At 47.4% G+C, this 26,417-nt stretch overlaps 2 protein-coding genes across 2 annotated transcripts; both read right to left on the bottom strand.

Annotated features, from left to right (window-relative positions):
* Positions 1 to 637: 637 nt before the first annotated feature.
* dnaaf9 (dynein axonemal assembly factor 9) lies at positions 638 to 21,335 on the bottom strand. The gene is made up of 37 exons (XM_067243205.1): positions 21,203 to 21,335; positions 20,692 to 20,771; positions 20,434 to 20,559; positions 20,222 to 20,346; positions 19,991 to 20,087; positions 19,639 to 19,745; positions 19,280 to 19,357; positions 18,913 to 19,014; positions 18,314 to 18,369; positions 17,681 to 17,816; positions 17,514 to 17,595; positions 17,361 to 17,397; positions 17,142 to 17,226; positions 16,643 to 16,719; positions 14,710 to 14,754; positions 14,536 to 14,581; positions 14,256 to 14,367; positions 13,827 to 13,897; positions 13,461 to 13,508; positions 13,230 to 13,320; positions 12,617 to 12,720; positions 12,324 to 12,467; positions 10,992 to 11,077; positions 10,700 to 10,801; positions 10,468 to 10,585; positions 9,255 to 9,343; positions 8,824 to 8,958; positions 8,059 to 8,184; positions 6,039 to 6,076; positions 5,800 to 5,935; positions 5,371 to 5,457; positions 4,719 to 4,825; positions 4,450 to 4,524; positions 3,132 to 3,322; positions 1,990 to 2,055; positions 1,630 to 1,723; positions 638 to 796 (listed from the first exon to the last, which is right to left on the bottom strand). Exons 1-37 carry the CDS (start codon positions 21,256 to 21,258, stop codon positions 690 to 692), a joined length of 3,462 nt encoding a protein of 1,153 aa, XP_067099306.1. The 5' UTR covers positions 21,259 to 21,335; the 3' UTR covers positions 638 to 689.
* A 2,598-nt stretch (positions 21,336 to 23,933) lies between these two features.
* Positions 23,934 to 26,014, bottom strand: cfd (complement factor D (adipsin)). Its single transcript, XM_067243367.1, has 5 exons — positions 25,922 to 26,014; positions 25,567 to 25,723; positions 24,851 to 24,992; positions 24,381 to 24,641; positions 23,934 to 24,159 (listed from the first exon to the last, which is right to left on the bottom strand). Exons 1-5 carry the CDS (start codon positions 25,977 to 25,979, stop codon positions 24,010 to 24,012), a joined length of 768 nt encoding a protein of 255 aa, XP_067099468.1. The 5' UTR covers positions 25,980 to 26,014; the 3' UTR covers positions 23,934 to 24,009.
* Between the last annotated feature and the right edge of the window lie 403 nt (positions 26,015 to 26,417).

Genomic DNA, 26,417 nt, shown 5'->3' with positions numbered 1-26,417 from the left:
CCCCCACACCCTCCCATCAGGCTGCCCCCCCCCACACCCTCCCATCAGGCTGCCCCCCCACACCCTCCCATCAGGCTGCCCCCCACACCCTCCCATCAGGCTGCCCCCCCCACACCCTCCCATCAGGCTGCCCCCCCACACCCTCCCATCAGGCTGCCCCCCCACACCCTCCCATCAGGCTGCCCCCCACACCCTCCCATCAGGCTGGGCTGCCCCCCACCACCACCTCTCAGAGCAGCAGACAGGTGGGCTGGGGCGAGGGTGTCACCGGACCCCTCCCCTGGGCCCTCCAGGATCACATGGCCCACATGCCTCTCCAGGAATAGAGCCTTTAATTGTCCAATTACAGTAAACAGAGCCCCATCAGATGGTGTGGCTGGGGCTCTGCCTGGATGGGGCTCTGCCTGGATGGGGCTCTGCCTGGATGGGGCTCTGCCTGGATGGGGCTCTGCTTGGCTGGCTGGGTGCCTGGCTGGGGCGGCTCAGGCTGAGAAGGGCAGGCAGGGGGACAGGTTCATTTGGACCCGTATCCTCACACCCACAACAACCACCATCTTAGCGGAGAGTGTATGGTGGCCAACCCAACCCCCCCCACATCCAACCCCCCCCTCCCTCCTCCCCCTCCCACCCCCCTGGACCAGCCTATGGATGGACGTGCAGGCTGGGGGCAGGAGGGCGGCGGGGGGCGTCTAGGGGTCGAACAGGTCCCCCAGCCTCTGCTGCTCCAGCTGCTGGTTGAACATTTCGATCGCCTGGTTGGCGTCTTTGATGTAGTCATTGATGAACTCCTCCATACCTGAACACGGATCCATGTAAGGTACACAACCTGCAGAGTGACGACACACCACAGACCCAAAGACAGAGTGACCACAGTGACAGAGTGACTACAGACAGAGGGCCTCATATACGTACATTCGCAAACGTAGCGTTATTAGCGCCATGGCCAACCCGCAGATTGCGCACTCTGTGATACCTCAGTTTACGTCGTTTCTCCCACTTTCCCCTTGACCCTCCCGTGAATGCATATGCATGACACGGAAAAGCGCCATTTGCCATTTTCAGTTCCAGCGACAGGCAGTCTGCGCTTTTACCGTAGTGCGGCATGTTTGTACATACCTCGCCATGCTTTTACGCGCAAATTGCGAAACAAATACGCCTGAAGTGGGCGCAAAAGCGTTAGTACATGAGGCCCAGAGTCACCACAGTGACAGAGTGACTACAGACAGAGTGACCACAGTGACAGAGTGACCAGTGACAGAGTGACTACAGACAGTGACCACAGTGACAGAGTGACTACAGACAGAGTGACCACAGTGACAGAGTGACCAGTGACAGAGTGACTACAGACAGAGTGACCAGTGACAGAGTGACTACAGACAGTGACCACAGTGACAGAGTGACTACAGACAGAGTGACCACAGACAGAGTGACTACAGACAGAGTGACCACAGACAGAGTGACCACAGACAGAGTGACCACAGACAAAGTGACTACAGACAGAGTGACTACAGACAGAGTGACCACAGACAGAGTGACTACAGACAGAGACAGCATGCTGACCAGACCAGTTCAGGGATAGTAAATAGTCATGAACAGAAGTTTAAAGATGATAAAACGCTGCAAGGATACGAGGATGGCAGTTCATTTTCTCTCCAAAGATGTCGACGTACTGGTGCCCGTTGTAGAAGTATCCCGGAGGCAGAGGCTCCAGGTGTCTTCTCACCTGAGCACACACACACACACACACACACACACACACACACACACAGGAGATAACATGGGCCTGCTAGCATCTGAATACTGTTACCACTACGCACCGCTGATCCTTGGCTCTTCTGCTGAACTTTCTTTTTTTTTTGCACTACACCTTACATAAAAGCATCGGCAATAAATGTAAATATAGACCTGCTGTAAACACCTACAGTAATAGACTTATGGTTGGGGTTAGTGTTGGGGTTAGGGGTAGGGTTGGGTTTAGGAGAGCCTCACATGGATGGCGTTGATCTCCTGGGGAGTCAGGCTGCTGTAAGTCTTCTTCATCTTCCTCACCTCCTTCTGAAACACAAACCAAGCTGAGACTGTGTATGGTAGGAGATTACAAACCAAACTGAGACTGTGTATGGTAGGAGATTACAAACCAAACTGAGACTGTGTATGGTAGGAGATTACAAATCCAGATAACACTGTGTATAATAGGAGATTACAAATCCAGATGAGACTGTGTATAGTAGGAGATTACAAATCCAGATGAGACTGTGTATAGTAGGAGATTACAAATCCAGATGAGACTGTGTATAGAAGGAGATTACAAATCCATCTGAGACTGTGTATAGTAGGAGATTACAAATCCAGATGAGACTGTGTATAGTAGGAGATTACATATCCAGATGAGACTGTGTATAGTAGGAGATTACAAATCCAGATGAGACTGTGTATAGTAGGAGATTACAATCCCAGGGCACCCATGACTCTGACCAGTGAAATGCTGTTACCAACTATGCATTTCAGATCCTGGATTTTCTGATGTACTTTCTAGAAACGCATACATGTCTCTTTGGCTAAAAGCTGCCAGTCTGCTAAATGAAAAACATGTAGAACAAGGTCATGTGACCCTGCCCTGTGCTGTGTTTTCCAGGAAGGGCCGTGTAGTGTATTATTTTGTTTGTGAAATTCTTTGTTTGATTATCCGTTTGTATAGAATGTCCTGTTCTGTTAGTCTCTGTCTCATGTCATATACCGGAGGGCCTGTGTTATATTAGCCTAACAGGGGGTCTGTGGGAAAGACTGGAAACGCTCACCACTAGCAGTAAACAAAACAGGGGGTTTATTACTTTATGAAAGGCTATATGAAGGAAGACGTTGCTTCATTATAGCTGTCCAAGTCATCAATAAATGTTCAGGGCGGGTGCTCAATGGTTGAACAGATGGATAATGACTGAGAGCTGTTTGGGGGTATTTAAGAAGCATGTTGAGGACAGACTGTATCAGAAGCTGGGAGACGCTGTTTGGGCGACTACGTTTCGAATCACCATCAGATTCCTCGGCCAGATGGTCCTGTGTATTGTTTTATGTTTGTGTGTCATAGTTGTGTTTGTTTAATGAAGACTTGTTCGAAAGTCATTTAACTGTACCTGCTTGACACACAGACGCAGCCAATCCTTCAGGCCCTCCTGAGTAAGCCCCACCCCTGAGAAGAGCAGGAGGCAGCCGGTTGGCTCCTGGTGCTGTGGCGGCAGGTCGCTGTGGCCGGCGCTCTGCTGGGGGATGATGCTCAGCATCCCGGTCACAGCGCTGTAGCTCACCTCCATCACCTTCTCGGAGTCTGCAGGAGGGGCATGTGGGGGGGGGGGCAGGTTACTGCCTGCTCAGCAGAGAGCCAGCAGCTCCTCACACCACTGCATGCTGGTCAGGCGTCCAGGGCTCACACACAACCCTGCTCACTCCCACAGCTCAGGTGCACCACCACAGAAGAAGTGTTTGAAAACTGAAAACAGGTCAACGGAAGAGATGCAACACAACTGGATGTATCATGTACCCTGACTGAACTGGAGAAATCAATAAGAACCAGACAGACTAGACTTAACAATGTGATGCCAGAGAACTGAAATCCACCAAACACTAAGTGAATGCGATGGTTAGAATCACACACCAGACCAGACCAGACCAGTCATCCAGGCCCAGTCATCCAGGACCAGCCACCCAGGACTAGCCACCCAGAACCAGTCATCCAGGACCAGCCACCCACTCATAACACATCCAGGACCAGCCACCAAGAACCAGCCATCCAGGACCAGCCACCAAGAACCAGCCATTCAGGACCAGTCATTAAGAACCAGCCATCCAGGACCAGCCACCAAGAACCAGCCATCCAGGACCAGCCATCCAGGACCAGTCACCAAGAACCAGCCATCCAGGACCAGTCACTAAGAACCAGCCACCTATAACCAACCATCCAGGACCATTCACACAGGACCAGCCATCCAGGATCAGTCATCCAGAACCAGCCATCCAGGATCGGTCATCCAGAACCAGCCATCCACTCATGCCACATTCACGACCAGTCATCTAGAACCAGCCATCCAGAAACAGCCAGTCTAGTCAGTCCTCATGCAACAAGACAGGAAGTCTCAAATGAAGGAGTGCAAACTAGGTGAACTAACAAGCCACTGTGGGCTGAAGTCTAAAGAAACAACACTTACAGACACTGTGGTAAATCTCCTACCGTCAGTCATTGTTGCTTGCCTTGGAGGCAAACTTTGCTCTAATAATTCCCAAAACTGGGAAACGCAAGAACAGGTCAAACATAGTACAGTACATTTAACAATGCTACATAAACTAGAGGCAGACCACACACATGTTTAAAATCCTACTATCAGATGCCATTTGCCTCATCATAATGAGATAATTATTCAGACAAACATGTTTTTGTTGCTGCATGGATGTTCCTACCAGAGAATCGGACTTTCCCCAGGATGTTGTAGATGTTTCCTCTGAAGGGGTTGGGTCTCAGGGAAGACTTTAACTCTGAGGTGAAAAACAAAACATAAAACAAAGAAAGGAGTCTGTGATTTAACCGTGTACATGTGTTATGTTTTTGATACTGTAGTTTGCTAGATGCCTGAGGGGCCTGGAACATGACAGCTGTAGTGGTGTCCTGTGCTCGTGAGAACAGCCAGGCTGGAGGAGAGAAAGTGTGTGTGGGGGGGGGGGGGGTGTACCTCTGCAGCGGGCCAAGAACACAGTCCTCTCCAGGGGACGCACGAACACCACACACTGCTGGGTCATAGACATGGAGCCAGAGCCTGAACTGAACCTCCCCTTACACCTGGAACACACACACACACTCCACTGAGTGTAAATACACACCACCCCTACCACTTTGATACAACGGTAGTTTAAAATTAGCAGTGAAAACATGTTGAAATCCAAGGGCAGCCCTCGCCGTGTATGCAGGCTTAGCAGCAGTTCAAGCTAGGCTGAGCCCTGAGGCCTGCTGTGAGACAGCCTCCAGGGAGAGGCTGTGCACATGGCAACAGCTTGTTACCGGGCTGCCTGGAGGCAGCTGCTGCTGCAACAGGAGACGCTCTCTCGGACTCTGGACACATGCACTCCTCTACACTGAGCTGGGCTGAGCTGTCATTCAATGGACAGGGGAGAGGTTGGATGGACAGGGGAGAGTTTGGATGGACAGAGGAGAGGTTGGATGGACAGAGGAGAGTTTGGATGGACAGAGGAGAGTTTGGATGGACAGAGCAGAGGTTGGATGGACAGAGGAGAGGTTGGATGGACAGAGGAGAGTTTGGATGGACAGAGGAGAGGTTGGATGGACAGAGGAGAGGTTGGATGAGCAGAGGCGATGGAGGACCTCACCAGCCAGGGAAGAGCAGGTATCGAGCTCTCAGCATCTGAGCCTCAGAGAAGCTGCTTTCAGACAGGATCAGCTTCACGTCCTCGTTCCTGGAAACGAGACAAACGCACATTGGAACAGCTCCTCAGGGCAGAAATCAGGAGCAGTATACAGAGGAGAGCCAGGTATAATCCAGATGCATACACCTATATTCCAGGTGCATACACCTACAGTATATTCCAGGTTTACAGACATATAATCCAGATATACACACCTATAATCCAGAAGTACACAACTATAGTCCAGATGTACACACTTATAATCCAGATGTACACACCTATGATCCAGATGTACACACCAATAATCCAGGTGCATACACCCATATTCAAGGCTTGCGCACCTACAATCAAGGTGTCCACTGTATATTCCAGGTGTATTCTCTGTGAACGTACCGGGTGACGGCACCTCCTTGGGCGAGGATGAAGGCAGCGCTGGGATTAGCCGAGCGCACGAGCTGCTGGACGTACAGCAGGAGAGGGTGTTTCTGTTCTGACGTCAGGCCCGTGAACACAACAGTACTCACTACGCCTGAGACACAAGGGAACAGCAGGGGGGTTAAGCATGACTGCTCTCAGGTCCGATCTAGATCAGCGGCAGGTCGGAGGGGGGGAGGATGGCAGAGGAGACTCACCTTGGCTGCATTGCTCCAGCAGTTTGGGGAACGCATACCTACAGGGAGGGGAGACACAGTCAGTCACAACAGCAGGATTTCTACTGCAACAACACATCGTCAGTAGGGTAAAACGAACCTGCCTCACGACGGTCTAAACCCAGCTCGCGTTCCCTATTAGTGGGTGAACATTCACGCTTGGTGAGTTCTGTTTCACAATGATAGGAAGGGCCGACATCGAAGGATCAAAAAGAGATCCTACTTTCAACGCTTGGCCGCCACAAGCCAGTCAGATTACTACACCAAGCCTTGAGCCTTTACCCTTGTAGAGGGACTATGATAAACCAGTCCTTTACCCTGGTAGAGGTACTATGATAAGCCAGTCCTTTACCCTGGCAGAGGTACTATGATAAGCCAGTCCTTTACCCTTGTAGAGGTACTATGATAAGCCAGTCCTTTACCCTGGTAGAGGTACTATGATAAGCCAGTCCCTTACCCTTGTAGAGGTACTATGATAAGCCAGTCCTTTACCCTTGTAGAGGTACTATGATAAGCCAGTCCTTGACCCTGGGAGAGGTACTATGATAAGCCAGTCCTTTACCCTGGCAGAGGTACTATGATAAGCCAGTCCTTTACCCTGGCAGAGGTACTATGATAAGCCAGTCCTTTACCCTGGCAGAGGTACTATGATAAGCCAGTCCTTTACCCTGGCAGAGGTACTATGATAAGCCAGTCCTTTACCCTGGCAGAGGTGTTTTAGGAGGCGGTTTATGCCATCATCACAGCTTATTCTGTTTTACATTTTGATATTCTGTATTTGTTTAGTTTCCCCTCCTGCACAGGGCACGTCTCCCAGTGAGAGAGCACACAGTTCTGCCCACACAGAACTGGGCTTGTGTTGTTGAGGAGTGTGACGAGCTGTACAAGTGAGGACATGTACACTTCACTTTGCATATTTATTTGAGCTACATCATTTCACTTCCTTGCCACTTAATAGAAGCATTGTGAACACCAGCATCATTCAGCAGACACAGACAACAACCCTGGTTATGTAGTCATGCTGTTCTTTACTGTTTTACAGTTTAGCCATAGAGGAGCCACATCATCATCATCAATAGCCCTTAAGTTTATTGGCAGTAAAAACAACTTTGTGTGGAGCCATATTCAGGTTACTTGTGTGTACTACTGTCTCAATCCTAACTATACAACCTCACTGTTCCTCAAACAAGATCCACACCATTTATGGGAAAACATCATGACTTGCAATTGAAAGAGCTGTCCAACACTTCAAATTTTAATCCGTTAGGATATTTCATAAACATTTGATGTTAATATTTAGAGTGTTTGGATGAGGTAAGTGGCCCACACCCAGTAACACCATGTGCACTCTATCACAACACATAAACAGAAAGGCAGGGCTGATCTGGCTGGGCTCAGACTACAGGGAGCCGAACATCTTAAACCCTGACAACAGGGAAAGACTGGAGAGGAGAGGATCTGTCTCCACAGCAGACGCCCGTACAGAGGCCAGACTGAGGGCACACACCTCCGTGCTTTAATGATGGGCCAGCACCAGACCACCAGCCATCTCATCCTTTTCTGGGACTTCCTCCAAGCCACCCAGGGTCACCTGATCATTTGATCATTGCTGATGATGTGGCTGTTTTCTAGCACCAGGGAACCCTGACTCATCTTAGGTGAGGAGGCAGGTGGAGGATAGAGAGAGAGAAGACGACAGAGGAGGCAGGTGGAGGAGAGAAAGAGAGAAGAGGACAGAGAAGGCAGGTGGAGGAGAGAGAGAGAGAAGAGGACAGAGGAGGCAGGTGGAGGAGAGAGAGAGAGAAGAGGACAGAGGAGGCAGGTGGAGGAGAGAGAGAGAGAAGAGGACAGAGGAGGCAGGTGGAGGAGAGAGAGAGAGAAGAGGACAGAGGAGGCATGTGGAGGAGAGAGAGAGAGAAGAGGAGGCAGGTGGAGGAGAGAGAGAGAGAAGAGGACAGAGGAGGCAGGTGGAGGACAGTACAAGGAGAGAAAGGAGGCTCACCTGTGCTCCATGAAGGAACTGAGGGGGTCAATGCAGGCTGTAACCGCCCCGATGGAGAAGCATGCCCGGACCACAGGGTCAGGATGAGAAAGAACAGCCTGGACCACCTCCAAAACATCTGTGTATCTGGAGAAACAGAAGAACAGGGACATCACACCATCATCTCCATGGCACCATGTTAGCTAGAGACAGAGCATCCCCCTGACTAACACTGAGTGCTAGAGACAGAGCATCCAACAGGCTAACACTGCTGGTTAGACAGAGCATCCAACAGGCTAACACTGCTGGTTAGACAGAGCATCCAACAGGCTAACACTGCTGGTTAGACAGAGCATCCAACAGGCTAACACTGCTGGTTAGACAGAGCATCCAACAGGCTAACACTGCTGGTTAGACAGAGCATCCAACAGGCTAACACTGCTGGTTAGACAGAGCATCCAACAGGCTAACACTGCTGGTTAGACAGAGCATCCAACAGGCTAACACTGCTGGTTAGACAGAGCATCCAACAGGCTAACACTGCTAGTTAGACAGAGCATCCAACAGGCTAAAACTGCTGGTTAGACAGAGCATCCAACAGGCTAACACTGCTGGTTAGACAGAGCATCCAACAGGCTAACACTGCTGGTTAGACAGAGCATCCAACAGGCTAACACTGCTGGTTAGACAGAGCATCCAACAGGCTAACACTGCTAGTTAGACAGAGCATCCAACTGCCTGCTAGAGACAGAGCTGCTGGTTTGTATAATAAGGTGGCAGTCTTACCCCGGGGTGAGCAGCAGTAGGCGGGGCTTGCCCCCAGACCCTCTCTGGCTCTGCAGGAGGTTGGACAGGAAGCTGTGGAGGTGCAGAGCGGAGAAGGACTCACTGCTGTCTGGGCCTGGTTGGTACACCACCCACCTGGTGACACAACACACCATCCGTCACAACCTGTTACTGCTGCTGCACTGTGCCGGGTAGCTGAGATGGGATTATTTTGAACTGCATCACAAATATAGATCATTCCTTGACTGAAACCACCAAAATTATGATTGAAAAATTCATTGTGTATTATAATATTAGAACTATGCACTTTTCTGCTGTATTTTTTTAAACTATTTCTATGTTGCAATAAAAGTGTGTGCTCCATAAATAAAGTGTTAGTGTACTGTAGTGTTCCCTGCAGGACCTGTGGAACAGGCAGGGTGGCCTCCTACCTCCCACACTCCTGGCTCAGGTGGACCAGGTAGTTGCTCAGACGGTTCTTGTGGCTGCCTGGGAGTCCAGTTAGAATGGTTATGACCACCTAGGGACAGAGACCCCCACTGGTCAGACATGGACTCCTTTCCCAGCCCTAGTTTAAAGTGGTCAGACTCCAGTCATGTTTAAACTAGTCAGACTCCATTCATGTTTAGACTGGTCAGACTCCAGTCATGTTTAAACTAGTCAGACTCCATTCATGTTTAGACTGGTCAGACTCCAGTCATGTTTAAACTAGTCAGACTCCAGTCATGTTTAAAGTGGTCAGACTCCAGTCATGTTTAAAGTGGTCAGACTCCAGTCATGTTTAAAGTGGTCAGACTCCATTCATGTTTAAACTGGTCAGACTCCAGTCATGTTTAAACTAGTCAGACTCCAGTCATGTTTAAACTAGGGCTGGGAATCGATTAAAATGTTATCATCATGTAAAACACTGAATTAAATCAATTAACACAATTAAGTATACTTTAAATAGAACATTTTATGAAATCTCGTGAACTGTAAACAGTCTCTCCTGGGAACTACAGAATAGTCATTCCCATCAAATATATGCAGCAAGTTTATAAACAACAAAGTGTTTAAGTACACGTTGAATATTTAAAGTTTAAACCCTGAAGGTTATCAAAAATACTGGATCAGCTTAGAACTTCAGGCAATAGTCCAAAAGAAGTAACGTAGATTGGCAAGGCCGTCCTGTAGCCTCGCTAGTAACGTCAATAATTCTCGGGTGTTTTGCTTTGATATGATAAACTGAAGACATATTGCTTCTATGGTATTTGAATTTGGCTTTGCAAATTGTACACACTTTAGTTTTGTCCAAATTGCCATCCGGATACTTTTTAAATGTAAACTTTCCTCCTAAAACTCCACCGTTGTGTTTCTCCATCATGCAGGGTGACTTGGCTCCGGCACTCACAAGATCCACCATAACAGGAAGTGGTTAAAACTGAGGTGCATGGTGTTTGTAATAGATGCAAAAAAGGTCTTGCATTAATAGCGCTAAATAATTTTTTATGCGTGAAACATTTCAAATTCATTGCTAAGATTAACGCGTTAACTTTCCCAGCCCTAGTTTAAACTGGTCAGACTCCAGTCATGTTTAGACTGGTCAGACTCCAGTTCAGTTAGTCTTACATGGTTGTTTCTAGAAGGAGGCTGGTATGAGCTCACCTTGCCCCCCTGGCCAGTGAGTGAGTTCCGGGGCTCAGCTGTGGGGAACAGCGCCCCCAGGTGGTCGTTCTGTATGGGCTCCTGACCGACACTGCTCAGGGCAAAGTGCTGAAGGAACCTGGAGGGCAACACAGGTCAGTCTACGTTTCCCACAACCAGCTAGGATCTGTAGTTTATTATGGAATCACCACTGATATCCTGTGAAAACAACCAGGTATGAATGGGTCCTCACATGTCCTGCTCTGGGGCTTCAGAGTGCGAGGTCTTGAGGCTTCCTCTGCGCTTGGCTACCGGGGGGGCGTGACTGTCATGGAGCCTCTGCAGTCTGGAGTGCCTGCAACATGTGTGACCATAATTACACGTAGCATAATGGAACTCTACTGGCACAGAATGTGTGTGTTTGTGTGTGTGTATCACACTGACAGGGTGTGTGTCAGACAGTGTGTGTGTGTGTGTGTCAGACAGTGTGTGTGTGTCAGACAGTGTGTGTGTGTGTGTGTGTGTGTGTGGGCCGGTCCTCTCACATGTTCCTCTCCTCACAGGTGAGCTGATCTCTCTCCACCTGCAGCAGCTTCAGAGCAGAGTCGCAGCCCTGCCACACCGACAGCACCTGCAGCACAACACATCCGCTCAGACACCACAACATGTTTCCAATGACCATGTTTCCATAGCAACTACTCATTTTCTCCACACCTGGGCTTGCTAACGAAGTTCCGATTTGTTACCTGTGTACATTTTATGACCACTAGCCTCCGCTTCAAAACGAGGCGAGCATGATGTTAGAGAAACACTATCCTTAAATTTGTGTACATAGGTATGATGGATTTACTTTTTTGAGACCAATATTCAGCTATTTCTGCTGCCAATTCACTTATGTGCTAAGCTAGTTAGCTAGCTAGTGGTGTAGCATGAAACTGCCAGACCTGAAATGTTCCAAAACACGAGAATGGACGAACCAACGTTTAGGCTAGGGTTTAACGGGTTGTCGTTTCTAATATTTATAGTAAGTTAAAACCCAAGGTCAACAAGGCATGTGAATTCAGCACCTTAATGTACAACAGGGTCCAGGTTGAAAGAGTAGGTGATACACTGAGAAGCAGCCCCGCAGGGCACTTTGAGCTGGGCATGGAAAATGCCAAATACTGGCTTTAGAATGTGCCAGAAGCCACCAAATTTCTAGCCTGGCTCTGCCCTCCTACGTACTTCCAATTTTGATTTTGCTTCTGTACTAGGTCTGGCCATGAGGTAAGTAAGTCAGATTTCTCCGGTTAATTTTCTACCGGCCAATCAGCGAACAGAGGGAGTGGCTGTCGTGCGCTAGTTTGTGTTGTAGTTCCGTAATGGCGGCGGAGAAAGATGCGAGCGAAGCTATTCGATCCGTTGTGGCAACGCTGCCGAATATCCATAAGCTAAAGCCAGAGCAAGAACAAGTTTTGCTGAGTTTTGTTGGTGGCCATGATGTTGTGGCCCTCTTCCCCACGGGGTTCGGGAACAGTTTGATTTTCCAGCTACGGCAGCTAGCTCTGTTACAGTAGTGGTGAAGGAATTGGCTAAGGCGAACGCTAGCGATTGGTTATGGCAGATCAGAGTGGCTCTGGGCAGATCCAATAATTTTAAACTTCAACAGAGTACCCGCCTACATCAATGGAGCGAGGCCAGACTTTCTGTACAAATGAAATGTACGAGAGTCTGGTTAGGACCAGGCTACCAAATTTCAGCTTTTTTTCTCCAGGGTGGCATCCCCCTGCATCCCCCTGGCTGGCTAGTTCCCCCTTGGCTGCATATCCTTGAGGAAGGCCCTACTCCAGTCCATACATGTAGAGGACCCAGACAGGAGGCCTGACAGCGGCCCTCACCTTGGAGTAGAAGTCCTTGTGGCCCCTGGTCCTGGGCTCCAGGGAGAAGACCAGACAGCAGTCGTCACTGTGCAGAGGGAAGGGAAGGTGAGGCAGCAGAGCGCTCTCGTACTCCACAAACAGAGAGGCCACCGTGCTCGAGTCCTGCAACACACACACACAGCATCATTACACACACACCACAATTACACACACACACACACACACACATCACAAACATTCAAGACACATGTAACACTTATAGAAGTAGAAAATGTCACGTTCCAGCATCACAGCAGGAAAGCAAAGCGTACCACATGGTAGAACTTGATGGTGCTGATGAAGGTCTTGGCCAGGGTGATGCTGCCGTACTGAGGATGGACGAAGAGAAGGCCCTCAGAGAAGAAGCTGATCTTTCCTACAAACAGAACATTGTCCACACACAGCTGAATAACATGTATATAACAGAACTGGTGCCTTTCTCAGGGCTGGACAGCTGGCTGATATTAAAGTAGTATAACATGTATAACAGTAGTATAACATGACTGGTACCTTCCTCAGGGCTGGACAGCTGGCTGATATTAAAGTAGTATAACATGTATAACAGTAGTATAAAATGACTGGTACCTTCCTCAGGGCTGGACAGCTGGCTGATATTAAAGTAGTATAACATGTATAACAGTAGTATAACATGACTGGTACCTTCCTCAGGGCTGGACATCTGGCTGATATTAAAGTAGTATAACATGTATAACAGTAGTATAACATGACTGGTACCTTCCTCAGGGCTTGACAGCTGTCTGATATTGAAGTAGTATAACATGTATAACAGTAGTATAACATGACTGGTGACTTCCTCAGGGCTGGACAGCTGGCTGATATTAAAGTAGTATAACATGTATAACAGTAGTATAACATGACTGGTACCTTCCTCAGGGCTGGACAGCTGGCTGCAGGAGAACACATATGCTGGATCTGCTCCGGTCAGACGGCTGCCCAGACAGGTGCTCTCATCTCCCTGGGTCACAAACACGCACACACACGCGCACACACACAAATATTAAAGAGACACAACATTCCGGAATAACACCCACACACAGCCAGACCCCCCCATGCTGGGTGGCCATAACACATGCGCGGTGTCAGAGCAGAGCAGACCTGCAGCAGGAGCTGGGCTTGTTCAGAGTGCTTCACATCCGACTCCACCTGAGGACCACAGCAACACTGTCAAACACGGGGTGTGCACACACCATTATACATGACGTGGTGTATTGCTAGCAATATGACCCACAGAAATGTTCTGATTTTATTTCTGCATTTCTATTTTCTATTTGCATTTCTATTTGACAAAATGTATTAGACATGTGTACAATCACATTGGTAGCACGTACACCAAAGCACAGGGCTGAAATAGTCTTGGATATAATTCAATACTAATGTTGCTATCACGCCATATTAGACTAGCGCAAACTGGTTTACAGTCAGCTTAGTTATTTTATATTTGCAACCCATTAAGCCTCTTACCAGCCAGCAGTTGTAGCGAGGCACCGTGGTCGTCAGGATGCTGTAGCAGCTGTCTGAGCACACACTGCCATCTACAGGAGAACACAAGCATTACTGCCATCTACAGGAGAACACAGGCATTACTGGCATCTACAGGAGAACACAAGCATTACTGCCATTTACAGGAGAACACAGGCATTATCTACACTAGAGTTCCAGGACACTAGAGTTCCAGGACATTAGAGTTCCAGGACACTGGAGTAACAGGACACTAGAGTAACAGGACACTAGAGTTATGACCAGAGTTCTAGGACACTAGAGTAACACGACACTAGAGTAACAGGACACTGGACTAACAGGACACTGGAGCTATGACCAGGGTTACAGGACACTAGAGTAACAGGACACTGGAGCTATGACCAGGGTTACAGGGAAAGAGGGATGTCTTGCCTTTCTCCTGGATGTTGATGCGAGAGTCCAGGAAGGACTCAGAGAAGACTACAGATCCCAGGTTTCCTCCGCAGCGTTGCAGGTCTGGGATGTCGTACACCGTCATGGACGCCTGGCAGGGGACAGCATGGGGTCACAGGGATCTCTCATAACTCTCACTCGTTTCAAAAAAGTGACCCATACCCAAAGTTAGCTAAATACCAACCCCCTTTTGTCACACTGCTCAACACACTGCTCCACGCTCAGACAGTACGGATGCGGTCCGATCTAAAGAACTTACCGTTTTGATCAGGAACCGGCTCTCTCCGTCACTTAGAGGGACAGGTCTGAAAGGAGAAGACGTGACCACCTTCAGTACTCGTGGCTGGACATGCAGTATCTGTGGTCAGTCTAAACACACCACAACACTTCCATGCAGGCCAGACGGCTGGGTCAGGCGCGGGCCAGGACTCACCTTCCTTCGTTGTTCACAGCCTGGATGCTAAACACCCTTCTAGATCTAGAGGAAGCCAAACAAGACATTCAGTTATGCTCTTAGGAAATCAGGGATTTCATATTTTGTGATGAGCTTATGTTCATCACAATCAGTAGATCTGCTATTGTATTAACACCTGCTTATGTGTTGTATGTGAAGAGGTCGGTCCTTAAACCACTGATCAGTTAACAATTAAAGATAATGATTACTTTATTACTTTTATACTGTTTGTGATGTTCTGAATATAATAAACAATGTTTGAGCTATACCTTGCAATATTAAGCTCATGAGCACATAACCCTTGGTTATGTCCAGGAGAGAAATATGCCGATCTATTAATTATGTTTCTTGTATTATTGATAAACTGTCCTTATGCTGTTTTCTTATGCCTGCATAGCCATAAGTTAGTTATTTGTAAGGTGCGACTAGGAAAGGCCTGTGTCACTAATGTGTCAGAGGTCACAATATTTCCCAAGTGTATAATGTCATGCAACTTTGACTGAGGAAAATAGAAGAAACTTCAAGGCAGTTTCTAGGAGCCCTATCTAAAGACCTAAACAAAAGCTATCTAGCACACATTGTTCTTTTCTGTGCCTGCAAAGGCTATGCTAATCATCTCGTATCCTCCCGTATTGTGATACTATTTAACTCCCTTGATTTCCTGTATTCATTGTCCAGTCTTCTGTGATACTCAACTTGAGTATATCAGACACCTACACCTTACATATGTAATAAATACGTTGATTTTGTCCTGTAACTATTCCTTAACTATTCCCTTCAGTGAATCGGTACTTTCCGATCAATTGGGTATTATCTAATACGTCTTTGTATGCAATTAATCATTCACATATTGTATTCTTACTGTGATTGTCTCCATCTGCACTTGCCTATAATACAGTAACGAACATCTGTTAGCTAATTGCTATCTTTGTTTTTGGCTATTCACTGTAAACGCAGTCCTCTGACCTTCCTCAGAGATACTTTGCTAGTACCTCTGTGTCTGAACTGGTAATTTTCATATCAAGAAGTTTGTTAAACTCTCTTTAGAGTTGTCTGTCCACTGTCTAATACTTAAAAACCCAGAACCTAAACTGACAAGTCACACTGTTCTAGTGGAAACAGACTGAACTTTCTTCCACAGCGTCAACACAAAGAGGATCAGAGTAGAGCTTTTCAGGTAATGAGGCTGTGTTGTCTGAGAGACAGCGAGGTGATGAGGCTGTGTTGTCTGAGAAACAGTGAGGTGATGAGGCTGTGTTGTCTGAGAGACAGTGAGGTGATGAGGCTGTGTTGTCTGAGAGACAGCGAGGTGATGAGGCTGTGTTGTCTGAGAGACAGCGAGGTGATGAGGCTGTGTTGTCTGAGAGACAGCGAGGTGATGAGGCTGTGTTGTCTGAGAGACAGCGAGGTGATGAGGCTGTGTTGTCTGAGAAACAGTGAGGTGATGAGGCTGTGTTGTCTGAGAGACAGTGAGGTGATGAGGCTGTGTTGTCTGAGAGACAGCGAGGTGATGAGGCTGTGTTGTCTGAGAGACAGCGAGGTGATGAGGCTGTGTTGTCTGAGAGACAGCGAGGTGATGAGGCTGTGTTGTCTGAGAAACAGCGAGGTGATGAGGCTGTGTTGTCTGAGAGACAGCGAGGTGATGAGGCTGTGTTGTTTGAGAGACAGTGAGGTGATGAGGCTGTGTTGTCTGAGAGACAGCGAGGTGATGAGGCTGGGTTGTCTGAGAGACAGTGAGGTGATGAGGCTGTGTTGTCTGAGAGACAGCGAGGTGATGAGGCTGTGTTGTCTGAGAGACAGTGAGGTGATGAGGCTGTGTTGTCTGAGAGACAGCGAGGTGATGAGGCTGTGTTGTCTGAGAGACAGCGAGGTGATGAGGCTGTGTTGTCTGAGAGACAGCGAGGGGGAAGACCTGAGAGAGCTTCGGTACTGGGGTATGTTCAGAGAGTCCAGGGCCTGGAGGAAGACTTGCTCTGCCACAACCTGCGCCTGGAAACAACACGTCTGACTCGGTTAGCACCCTAATGGCAACAGTGACTGCACCAGCAAACGTGTATTGTATTTAAGATCCCGTTGTGCCACTGTCTCATTAGAGACTACCCACAATATGTGTTTGTTGCACTTTAGATCTGAAGTTTTTATTGCCGTGAATGAAGACATGTTATGGTTGCACTGTGGATGAAATATCATTACTGTTTCAGTGTACCTGGTAGATGACGTGTGATGTATGTATGGTTACTTTGTACTGTGTCTGGGAAATACCCAGTTTCTTGACTTAGACCACCGAAATCCTGTTAGAGCTATGCACTTCTGGTCCTTGTCTGCAGTTTTTTTTTTACATGCTCTATGCGTGTGTTGCTCTGGATAGACGCGTGTGCTAAGTGAATTCCAGTGTGAGTGTGTGTGGCCACCTTGTCAGTGCTGGAGGAGCAGCAGTACGTCCTGATGGCGGCTAGGACGGCGCGGACCGCGGCACAGTATATCTGGGACAGAAGCCTGGAGCAAACACACACATCACATCTGCTGCATTCACACAACCGAACACTGCCTTTCAAATACACCTGGCTCTGCCGCGGCAGACCGGATCCACGGCCCCCGAGCAGGGGGCCCCCCACAGACGCAGTACTTACAGCAGCTCTGCCTTGGGCTGCTGCGCGCTGTCCTTCCCTGCAGGAGACAGCACGTTAACACTGGGAGGCCCGGACGCGCACTGTCACGCGTGAACGCAATTGCGGAAACAATCGCCAATTGCCAAAAGCAAGGGGGGTCGGGGGGGGGGTTACCTAGGTACGGTGTGTGTGTGGAGCCAAAGAAGTAGGTCCGGGAGCAGGCGAGGGGGGCCCTGGGAGCCACGCACTGCAGGACCTGGGGGGCCGGGGACAGAGAGGGGTAAACCAGACAGCCTCAGGGTGAGCGTGTGTGGGCCAGGCCGCCGGGGCGTGCTGCTCACCATGTGGCGCGCCGTGGAGCCCGCGGGGCCCGTGTTACGGACTTGGTGGCCGTCTGACGGGAAGCTGAAGCAGTAGCTCTCCAGACTCTCCCTGGAGGAGTGGCCTCCGAACAACACCAGGGGCTGCCGGCTGTGGCTGGAACGCACACAGGTATAACATCATGATGCACACACACACATGTATGACACCATGATACACACACACACAGGTATGACATCATGATACACACACACACGTATAACACCATGATACGCACACACACACACATAGGTATAACACCATGATACACACACAGGTATAACACCATGATACACACACACACACACATAGGTATAACACCATGATACGCACACACACACACATAGGTATAACACCATGATACACACACACACAGGTATAACACCATCATACACACACACACACAGGTATAACACCATGATACACACACACACACACACACACACACACACACACACACACACACAGGTATAACACCATGATACACACACACACACACACACACACACACACAGGTATAACACCATGATACACACACACAGGTAAAACACCATGATACACACACACACACACACACACAGGTATAACACCATGATACACACACACAGACCTACCTGGTGTCTGCTATGTTGCTGGAGATCAGGCCATGGGAGAAGTAGCTGCGGAACGCCTGGGGATGAGAGAGGAGACATTGTGAGTGTTCTGTAAGTTGTGCGTCTGTCACGTCAGGGTTTCCCGCAGCACTTTTCAGTTAAGGCGGCCACATAAGCAACACAGGCCTGCCGCCTTAACTACGTTGTTTTTTTTTATAGCGATATCCGCCATTGTCTTGTTTTCTCCCTTCCATTCCAAACCTCGACTATCGCCAGTCTCCCTTCTTTGCAGAACGCATTGGAGGAAAAAACGTTTGCGCACCACCCCCCCCCACTCCACCGGCAAACCCCACCCTACTACCTTAACTAACACATTTTCTGCAGCAAACCCTGCACATTAACACTCCCCCGCCCCCAAAAAACTCCCCTCCCCCACAAGTACTCTGTAGAGTGGTCACATGATCCCTCTCGTCCACAGGTACACTGTAGAGTCGTCACATGACCCCTCTTGTCCACAGGTACTCTGTAGAGTGGTCACATGACCCCTCCTCTCCCACAGGTACTCTGGTGTCATGTCATCCTCAGGGTGGACCTGGTGTGGGTGTGTGGAGATGTGTTACCTCCCCGGCCTGGGACTCAGACAGCTCCAGGATGGACAGGTGGCTCTCCACATCCAAGCTGGAGAAGAAGCTGCTCCACTGTTTCTCAAAGTTGACGAGGTCCTGCAAAAACACAGAGCACATGCTATCTTATTTCTGACCACATCCTATCTCCACATCCTAATGTGACATGTGCTGGTAAAAAGAAGTTGCATGTCGGCAATCTTCAAATCGCACTAGGACTCAGAAAGGTGATGGGTTTTTTTGTTTTTTTTTTACAACGTCACAGTAACAGAACTGAAATGTTTCAAATGCGCGAAATATTAACTACGGTGTTGTTTGAACTGTTCGCTCGCGACAAACACGAGAGAACTTTGTGTCGTGTCACCTCTGTCAGGAGGGTCTCCAGGGAGACGGCATCCAGTCTGGTGTAGATCTGCCACAACTTCTCACTCATGTCCATGAGCTGGGTGACAGGAGAATCCACAGACACAGTCAGCTGAAACTGCAAGCACAGAAACCTCCAGGACCATGCACTACCTCTACCTGTCTACAGGGGGGGGGGGGGGGGGGGCTCTTTCTAACCGAGAGGTACGAGTCAGGAGATAATGTACCACTCTACTAGAGCTACCCATCCCCATGCTCTACCACTGAACTACAGTAAACATTGCTGGAAGATGGAGAAATGAACATGATTGGTCCACAATCCTGACCACTGCTACCCCTGTCTCTGTGTATACCCTGTACCTTATATTTCATGGTGAAAAAGCTTCCGCCTCCAATCCCATCCAGAGCAAATGCCTGTATGATGGGCCACTTCTCCATCATGAACATGTCAAACTTCTGGATGTGTCCTGCAACAAAACCAGGGCCAATTCAGTTACCAGGCAGTTGTCACGGTAATTACACTGTAAATACAGTTCAGGGGTCAATCAGACCATTAACATAAGCAAAAACACCAGTAACAACACCATTAATAATTATAACACCAGTTATAGTAATAACACCAGTAATAGCAATAACACCAGGAAGTTATCAAACAAGTATGAGCAGTAATAACACCAGTAATAACACCAGTAACTCCGGTACTCCAGCCTACCCCGGGAACTGTACGGCACTCCGATCCGGCTGCAGTCCTGCACCATGCTCACAAAGCTGGAGATCTTGAACTCCTCTGCGGCCTCCTCATCCTCATACTGCACAGGAGGAGGGGGGGGGGGGGGAGGTCAGACTCCACACTGCACAACACCCAAGGCACTGCTAACTATTAACACAATATACACTCGTGTATTGGCGTGAAAGAGTGCCAGGAAGTGAGAGGGTTAGTGACCTCTGCCTCCGTCATGCAGTAGAGATGGAGGTTCCTCCAGTGGGAGATGTAGGCCAGCAGGTAGCTGTAGTTCACAGGGTTGCAGTACAGGTGAACACTGTCAGCCTTGATCAGTACTATCACGTCTGGGAACCAAGCACAGATCCAATTACCTTGTGTACAAGTTAACTGATTTCAATGTATACAAAAATGTCAAAAGCTTAGCAACGCACCATCGAGAACTTCTTCTGGAAACTCTTCCAGAATATTTTCCATATTCAGGTGGTTCTTTTTATATAGTCCGTAGAATAGATAGTTGGCCAGTTCAGTACAACCTCCATTATACCTGCTATCAATACCTACGAGAAGAAGAACATTGTCATTGATATAGGATAATCACGGGGTCATTTACATGTGAGACCCTACTACTTCTCATACTGCTGGTCAGGAGTATGTCAAGTTAGTTAACGTTGCTTAGTTGGCTGTCTTACCCAGAGAGCACAGGATGCCGTCTGGCGTGACATTACTTCCATCACTGAGCAGAGCCTGCACTTGCCGAAGACGAGAACAGCTGGGGACAGGGAAAACACATTACACTGTATCCAGCTGTGCCGAGTTAGCTGTCGCTACCTCCTGATTACACCAACCCTTGGTGATTTGCTTAATGTAAAATTCCGCATTGAAATGATTCTTGGAGAACGAATTTGAATAATTCCCAACCGTTTTTTAATCGGTCGTTTTAACCAGATATTAATACAAAAATATCTGCATTGAAGCTAGCTAATATTAAACGTAAAGTGGTCCAGCTCTTTCTGTGTAGATCGTACAAGCTCATTGCTAGCCAGTAGCTAGGCTAGGCCAACAACCATCAACACAGACCGTATCAACAAACTGAACAATTGCACTAGCTTAGCTCTACTAGTCTGCTAGCACGTTAGCTACTGTAGCTAGCTAAGGTTAATACTGCATCGCATTTTTTACAATACAATACATCGATGTTACCTAACAGCAGGGCTCATGGATGGATATTTTCCGTTTATCCTTCGTATACCAGACATTTTAATTGTCGTCGGGAGGTAAGGAAACGGGTTTTTATAATCTATTTGTATTTTTCAGGCCGTTAACATTTTCCCCATCATTCTTCAGCAGCACGGTCAGCCTGAGAATTAGGAACACAGCATAGCAACCGACCGGCCCATTCCATATTTAGGTGGTTTAAATATTGCCATAGTTACATGTTAAGAAGAATCTGATATAAATTAGCAGTAATTCATCTTATTAAAATATATATTAAGTTCTGTCTATATAAAAGTTTAATGGGAAGACTCTTTTTTTTTTATCAAGAAAATACAACATCCATTACAATACAGGAACCTCCTTTCTTTCTAATAGTAGCACAGTCTAATGTTTGGCTCTCCTGACAGCTGTAAAGCAGCGGTAGATGGTGCAATCCCAAGCAATTCATCGGCCAGCACTGCTTGGTTGAATGCGTCGCACTGGTTCTGTTGTTTTATTGACGTATTCGAATACTAATATGCAAATCAGGTTCAAAAACGTAAACAAACATGTTGAAAAATAATGTACGATATTATTTAGATTTACATTTAGTCATTTAGCAGACGCTCAGAGTCTGCTAAATGTACTGTAAGCCAGAGCGATTTACAGTAAGTACAGGGACATTCTCCCCGAGGCAAGTAGGGTGAAGTGCCTTGCCCAAGGGCACAACGTCTTTTTTTCACAGCCGGGAATCGAACCAGCAACCTTCGGATTATTAGCCAAATTCCCTAACGGCTCAGCCACCTGATTTAGATTAATTATAACCATTGTATCATCGTCTGTAATAGAGAAATGTGCGCACTATTCATTGATGAAGTCAGTCAATAATGTTTACAGTTAGCTACTGCACACCACGATATGCAACATTGACCAACAACAGTAGCCTATGTAAGACAGGATGTCAAATTGACCCTTTGATGTAGAGTGACTACTGGAATCTATTACTACTGCATGTTTATTAGGATATTGAGAGTTGTTATGGGTTCAGGGTTATCACAGGAGCCCCTGCGCGTGCGCGTACACACACACATTAAGAACCCACCGGAGTCTGCTTTGTAATTGTTTCTTCGTGTGGAGCACTTTCAGCACGTATTGATTAACTAAATGGCCTGTCTTTGGGGAGGAGAAGTACAGAGAGAATGATTATAAACCATGCCCTGCTAAACCTCTGCTAGGAATAGGTCAAAGATGTATTCCATACGTTTGGAATGCACTTCCTTGACAATAGGTTAGTGTATATACCACGCTACGCGTGCACAAAAGGCTTTAAAAGCAATGTGTAGTAACTCCTCCTGGCCTTTCATTGGCCTGATTTACAAGCCAGTCAAACCCTGTGTGGAGTTAATGTCAACACTCTTGCTCGCTACAAGCAGCAGGGAGCAGGAAATGTGTCTTTCTCTCAATCTCTTTCTCTCTCCATCTCTCTCTCAGTCCATCTCTATCCCTCCATAATTTCTCTCTCCATCTATCTCTCCATCTCTTTCTCTCCATTTCTCTTCATGACTCCATTTCTCTCTTCATCTTTCTCTCTCTCCAGATCTTTTATTTTCTCTGTACATCTCTCCATCTTTCTCTCAATTTCTCTCTCTTCATATGAACTGTTTTAACACGTATGTATGTACGCCGTATATTACACTTATGCATAGATTACAGTGGTTTTATATGGTCAGGCAATCTGTTATCTATTTCACAGTTATTGAGTTGGTCTTTCAAGTAATCTTGTGTTGCCTTCCCCCATGTGGAGTCAACAAACAACTTCAAATGACGTTGTTCATGGTATTTAGTGAAAAACAGGAGGGAAACAGCTGAAGAGAGACTGAAGTCGGCACAGAAAGTTGTGATGAGGCTATGACAAGCCTCAAAGCAATGTTGCATTTTCAAATGAATTATTTGAACTGTTAACACAAACAATCCCTCAACTCCCACCCACCACTAGAGGGAGTTACTGATTCTCTTTACAGTGTTGAGCGTGCATTAAAGTCTGTTAGTAATAGTGCAACACACTGAAACTCTTACATTTTAGAGAAAGTAATAGAGGGTCCAATTTCTGAAGAATTTGTAAGGTGTGCTTGCATGTGTTGCAGATGTTTTTTTTTGCTGAGATTTTACAACTAATATTTCAGTAAATTCTGTCTATCAGATCTGTCAAGAAGTCATATTTTTAAGGATCATCAGCCCAACTGCACCCGTGAACCAACTCGGCCGTTACGCAACGGTTGTCTTTTTCCATGTAGAGCACTGTGACACACCAGCAAAATATCTAAAATAGAGGAGCTGAAGGAGAGAAAACTAGTGGGGGAAAACTAGACATGTTTAGCGCCCTTTGAGTTTATACACTAGGCCTATTCTAACAGAGGTGGAAGGGGAAAAAGGCGTTCCATTTGTCTTTCTCCCTCCAAGAGTATGGTTTTAAATGACATGTTTATTAAGAGTGTTTATGCAACTCCCTTATCTTCCACTCACCTCTCCCACGATGCCCCTGCCAGAAACAACGGACTAACTGCGTTGCATCACAAGATGATTGATCGGTGTTTAAAGGCAGGTAGGTCATGTTGTTGAGAATCACTTTTTGTCATATTTGCTGAAATACATTTCACGTCCTGATAGCAACCAATAAATCTAAAGGTTTGGCAGTAAAATGAAACCATGCACAGAACACAAACCAGACTTATCAGACTTATTTGAATGCAAAATAGTAGTTTATTGTTGTGTTAGTGTTCCCCAGACATGGTCGTGAGGGCGATCCCCTGGGCTCACTGGGCCATACTAGAGTCGATCCAGCCTGTGTAGCGGGAGATGATGGTGTAGAGGCCTGGCTTCTTAAGGCCTCCACACTTCCTCCCTCCGTTCGAGGTGATGCCCACCACCACGCCCTGGAACAGCAGAGGACCTCCTGAGTCCCCCTGCAAAACACACACACAGATCAGTTCAAGATCAGGTCTCTGTCTCACAGCTTGTGTCACAACCAGTATACGAGTGGAGAGTAACTTATGATGCAGGCCCCTGCTGAATACAACAAGGAAACATACAACCATCGTCTCTCAGTACCTTTAATCAGTCATTCAGTTTGTGACATATTAGATGTAGGAATTCTACATTTGAGTGAGTCTTGAGTGAGTCTTACTTTACAGGAGTCCTTACTGGACCCGGCAGCACACATCATGTTTTCAGTGAAATCATCTCCATAGCGATCGTTTCTGAAACAGATGGGCCGTGCGATAATCTTGATGTCCACCTCCATGAGCTTGTCAGGGTACTCTCCAAAGTTGTTGAGCGCCCCCCAGCCGGCCGTGCTGACGGCGGCGTTGGTGTCGGGGTTGGACCCGCCCGCACGAAGGTACTTCACCATCTTCACCGCTTCTGTTTGCTGGACAGCGCGGTCCAACTGGAAACCAGACCACAAAGATCTCAGAACTCAGAGTCGTAACATGAACAGTGAGACTGTCGTATGATCAGGAACCTGTTCTCATACACTAGATACAGTACGGAGTCTGAAAATCCTACTAGAAATAGGTTTGTCTTAACCCCCGATTAAGAAATGCGATATAGTGAAGACAGTGGAAAGTGATCGGTGGAAAGTGCCCAGAAACCAACCTTGATCAGAGTGATGTCATTATCATAGTTGACAGGGTTGAAATCTGGATGACTATAAAGGTTCTGAATCTCAAATCGTTGCTTGGTGCTCTCGTCGGCAGTCTTGGAATGTGCTCCGAGGATGACGATCATGCCTGCATTTCTGTGGATGAGACCCATCATATAGACCACAACCTCACTTAGTCCTGTCTTACCCAGAAACTGGCAGGAAGTTTCTGATGGAGACCAGCAGAGCTGTACAGATAACAGTAGCTGTACAGAGACCAGCAGAGCTGTTTTAGAGACCAGCACAGCAGTACAGAGACCAGCAGCTGTATAGAGAGACCAGAAGAGCTGTATAGAAAGCAGAAGAGCTGCATAGAAACCAGCAGAGCTGTTTAGAAATCAGATAACTGTAAGACCCCTGGTTGTAAAATGACAACGCCAGTTTTATTTCTTGTTTTTAGCACTTTTGCCTTAAAAAAAAAAAAGACCAATTTATCCAATGGCATTGCAAGGCAAGACAATAGGACCCATTGGCTATGTAAATGTGTTCTTTCAACAAACAAAAAATAATTTGCACATTTGTTTTTTGGAGAGCCAAAAGTGACCTTGTAATTTTAGAACCGGGTCTTACAGGGTTAAGCTGTATAGAAACTAGCAGCTCTATAGAGACCAGCAGCGCTGTTTAGAGACCAGCAGCCCTATAGAGACTAGAGGAGCTGGTGTGAACTGACCCAGATGTGAAGCAGTGAGCTGCAGTCATCACCCATTGGTCCGCTATCAAAAACCCTCCACACAAATGAGCAAATCCACCGTCCTTTGGCTCCTGAATAGACGCCATGTAGGGGCGGGAGTGTGGGGTCGCCTCCCCCCCATTGACGATGCCCTCACCTGGGAAGAGGAGCACACAGGGAAAACACGCTAGACACAACATATCCCAAATATAAATCCACAAAGATGTCAATACAAACACACAAACGTCAATATAAACACACAAACATGTCAATGCAAACTCACAAACATGTCAGTTCAACACGTAAACATATTTGTTGGAGTGCCAGAGATGCAGGGAGCACAGCAGGAACTCACTGTGTGTTACGAGGGCGAGCAGGGCAGCAGCTAGCAGCACCATCCTTCTGGCCTCCATGTATGGGTCTGGGGAGCGGGAGATGAAGACAGCTTTATAGGTTTGGAAGGAATGCTTTTCCTTCCAAACCTATAAAGCTGTTTTCATTCCGTGGTTGTGCAAGACAAGAGGCCACTCCACCCCCAAATTCCAGTCTTTTTTGACTCTGTACTTTCTTTCACTTTCCTGACTAGTTGTTACTTTATTGCTCAATAAGTGCTTTCTGTGGGCAGGGAAATTGGATAGCTGCTACTAAACTCAGCTGGCCTCTGATACCAGAAGACCACAAGATGTTGTGTAAAACAAGGATATTCCAGGAATTTCAGAGCAAAAAAACAAGGTGGTTTTTATGCATCAATAACCAAGTAAACAGTACATTTGGTTGGTTGTTCAGTGGATTGTGAGCCCCAACAACAGTATCCAGAGCATACACAGACCCCTAACCCTGAACGCTGGAGG

This window comes from Osmerus mordax, chromosome 9, assembly GCF_038355195.1.
Source record: "Osmerus mordax isolate fOsmMor3 chromosome 9, fOsmMor3.pri, whole genome shotgun sequence".
Taxonomy (NCBI): domain Eukaryota; kingdom Metazoa; phylum Chordata; class Actinopteri; order Osmeriformes; family Osmeridae; genus Osmerus; species Osmerus mordax.
The sequence above is the reverse complement of the archived record's forward strand: the minus strand, read 5'-3'. Positions and strand labels throughout refer to the sequence as shown.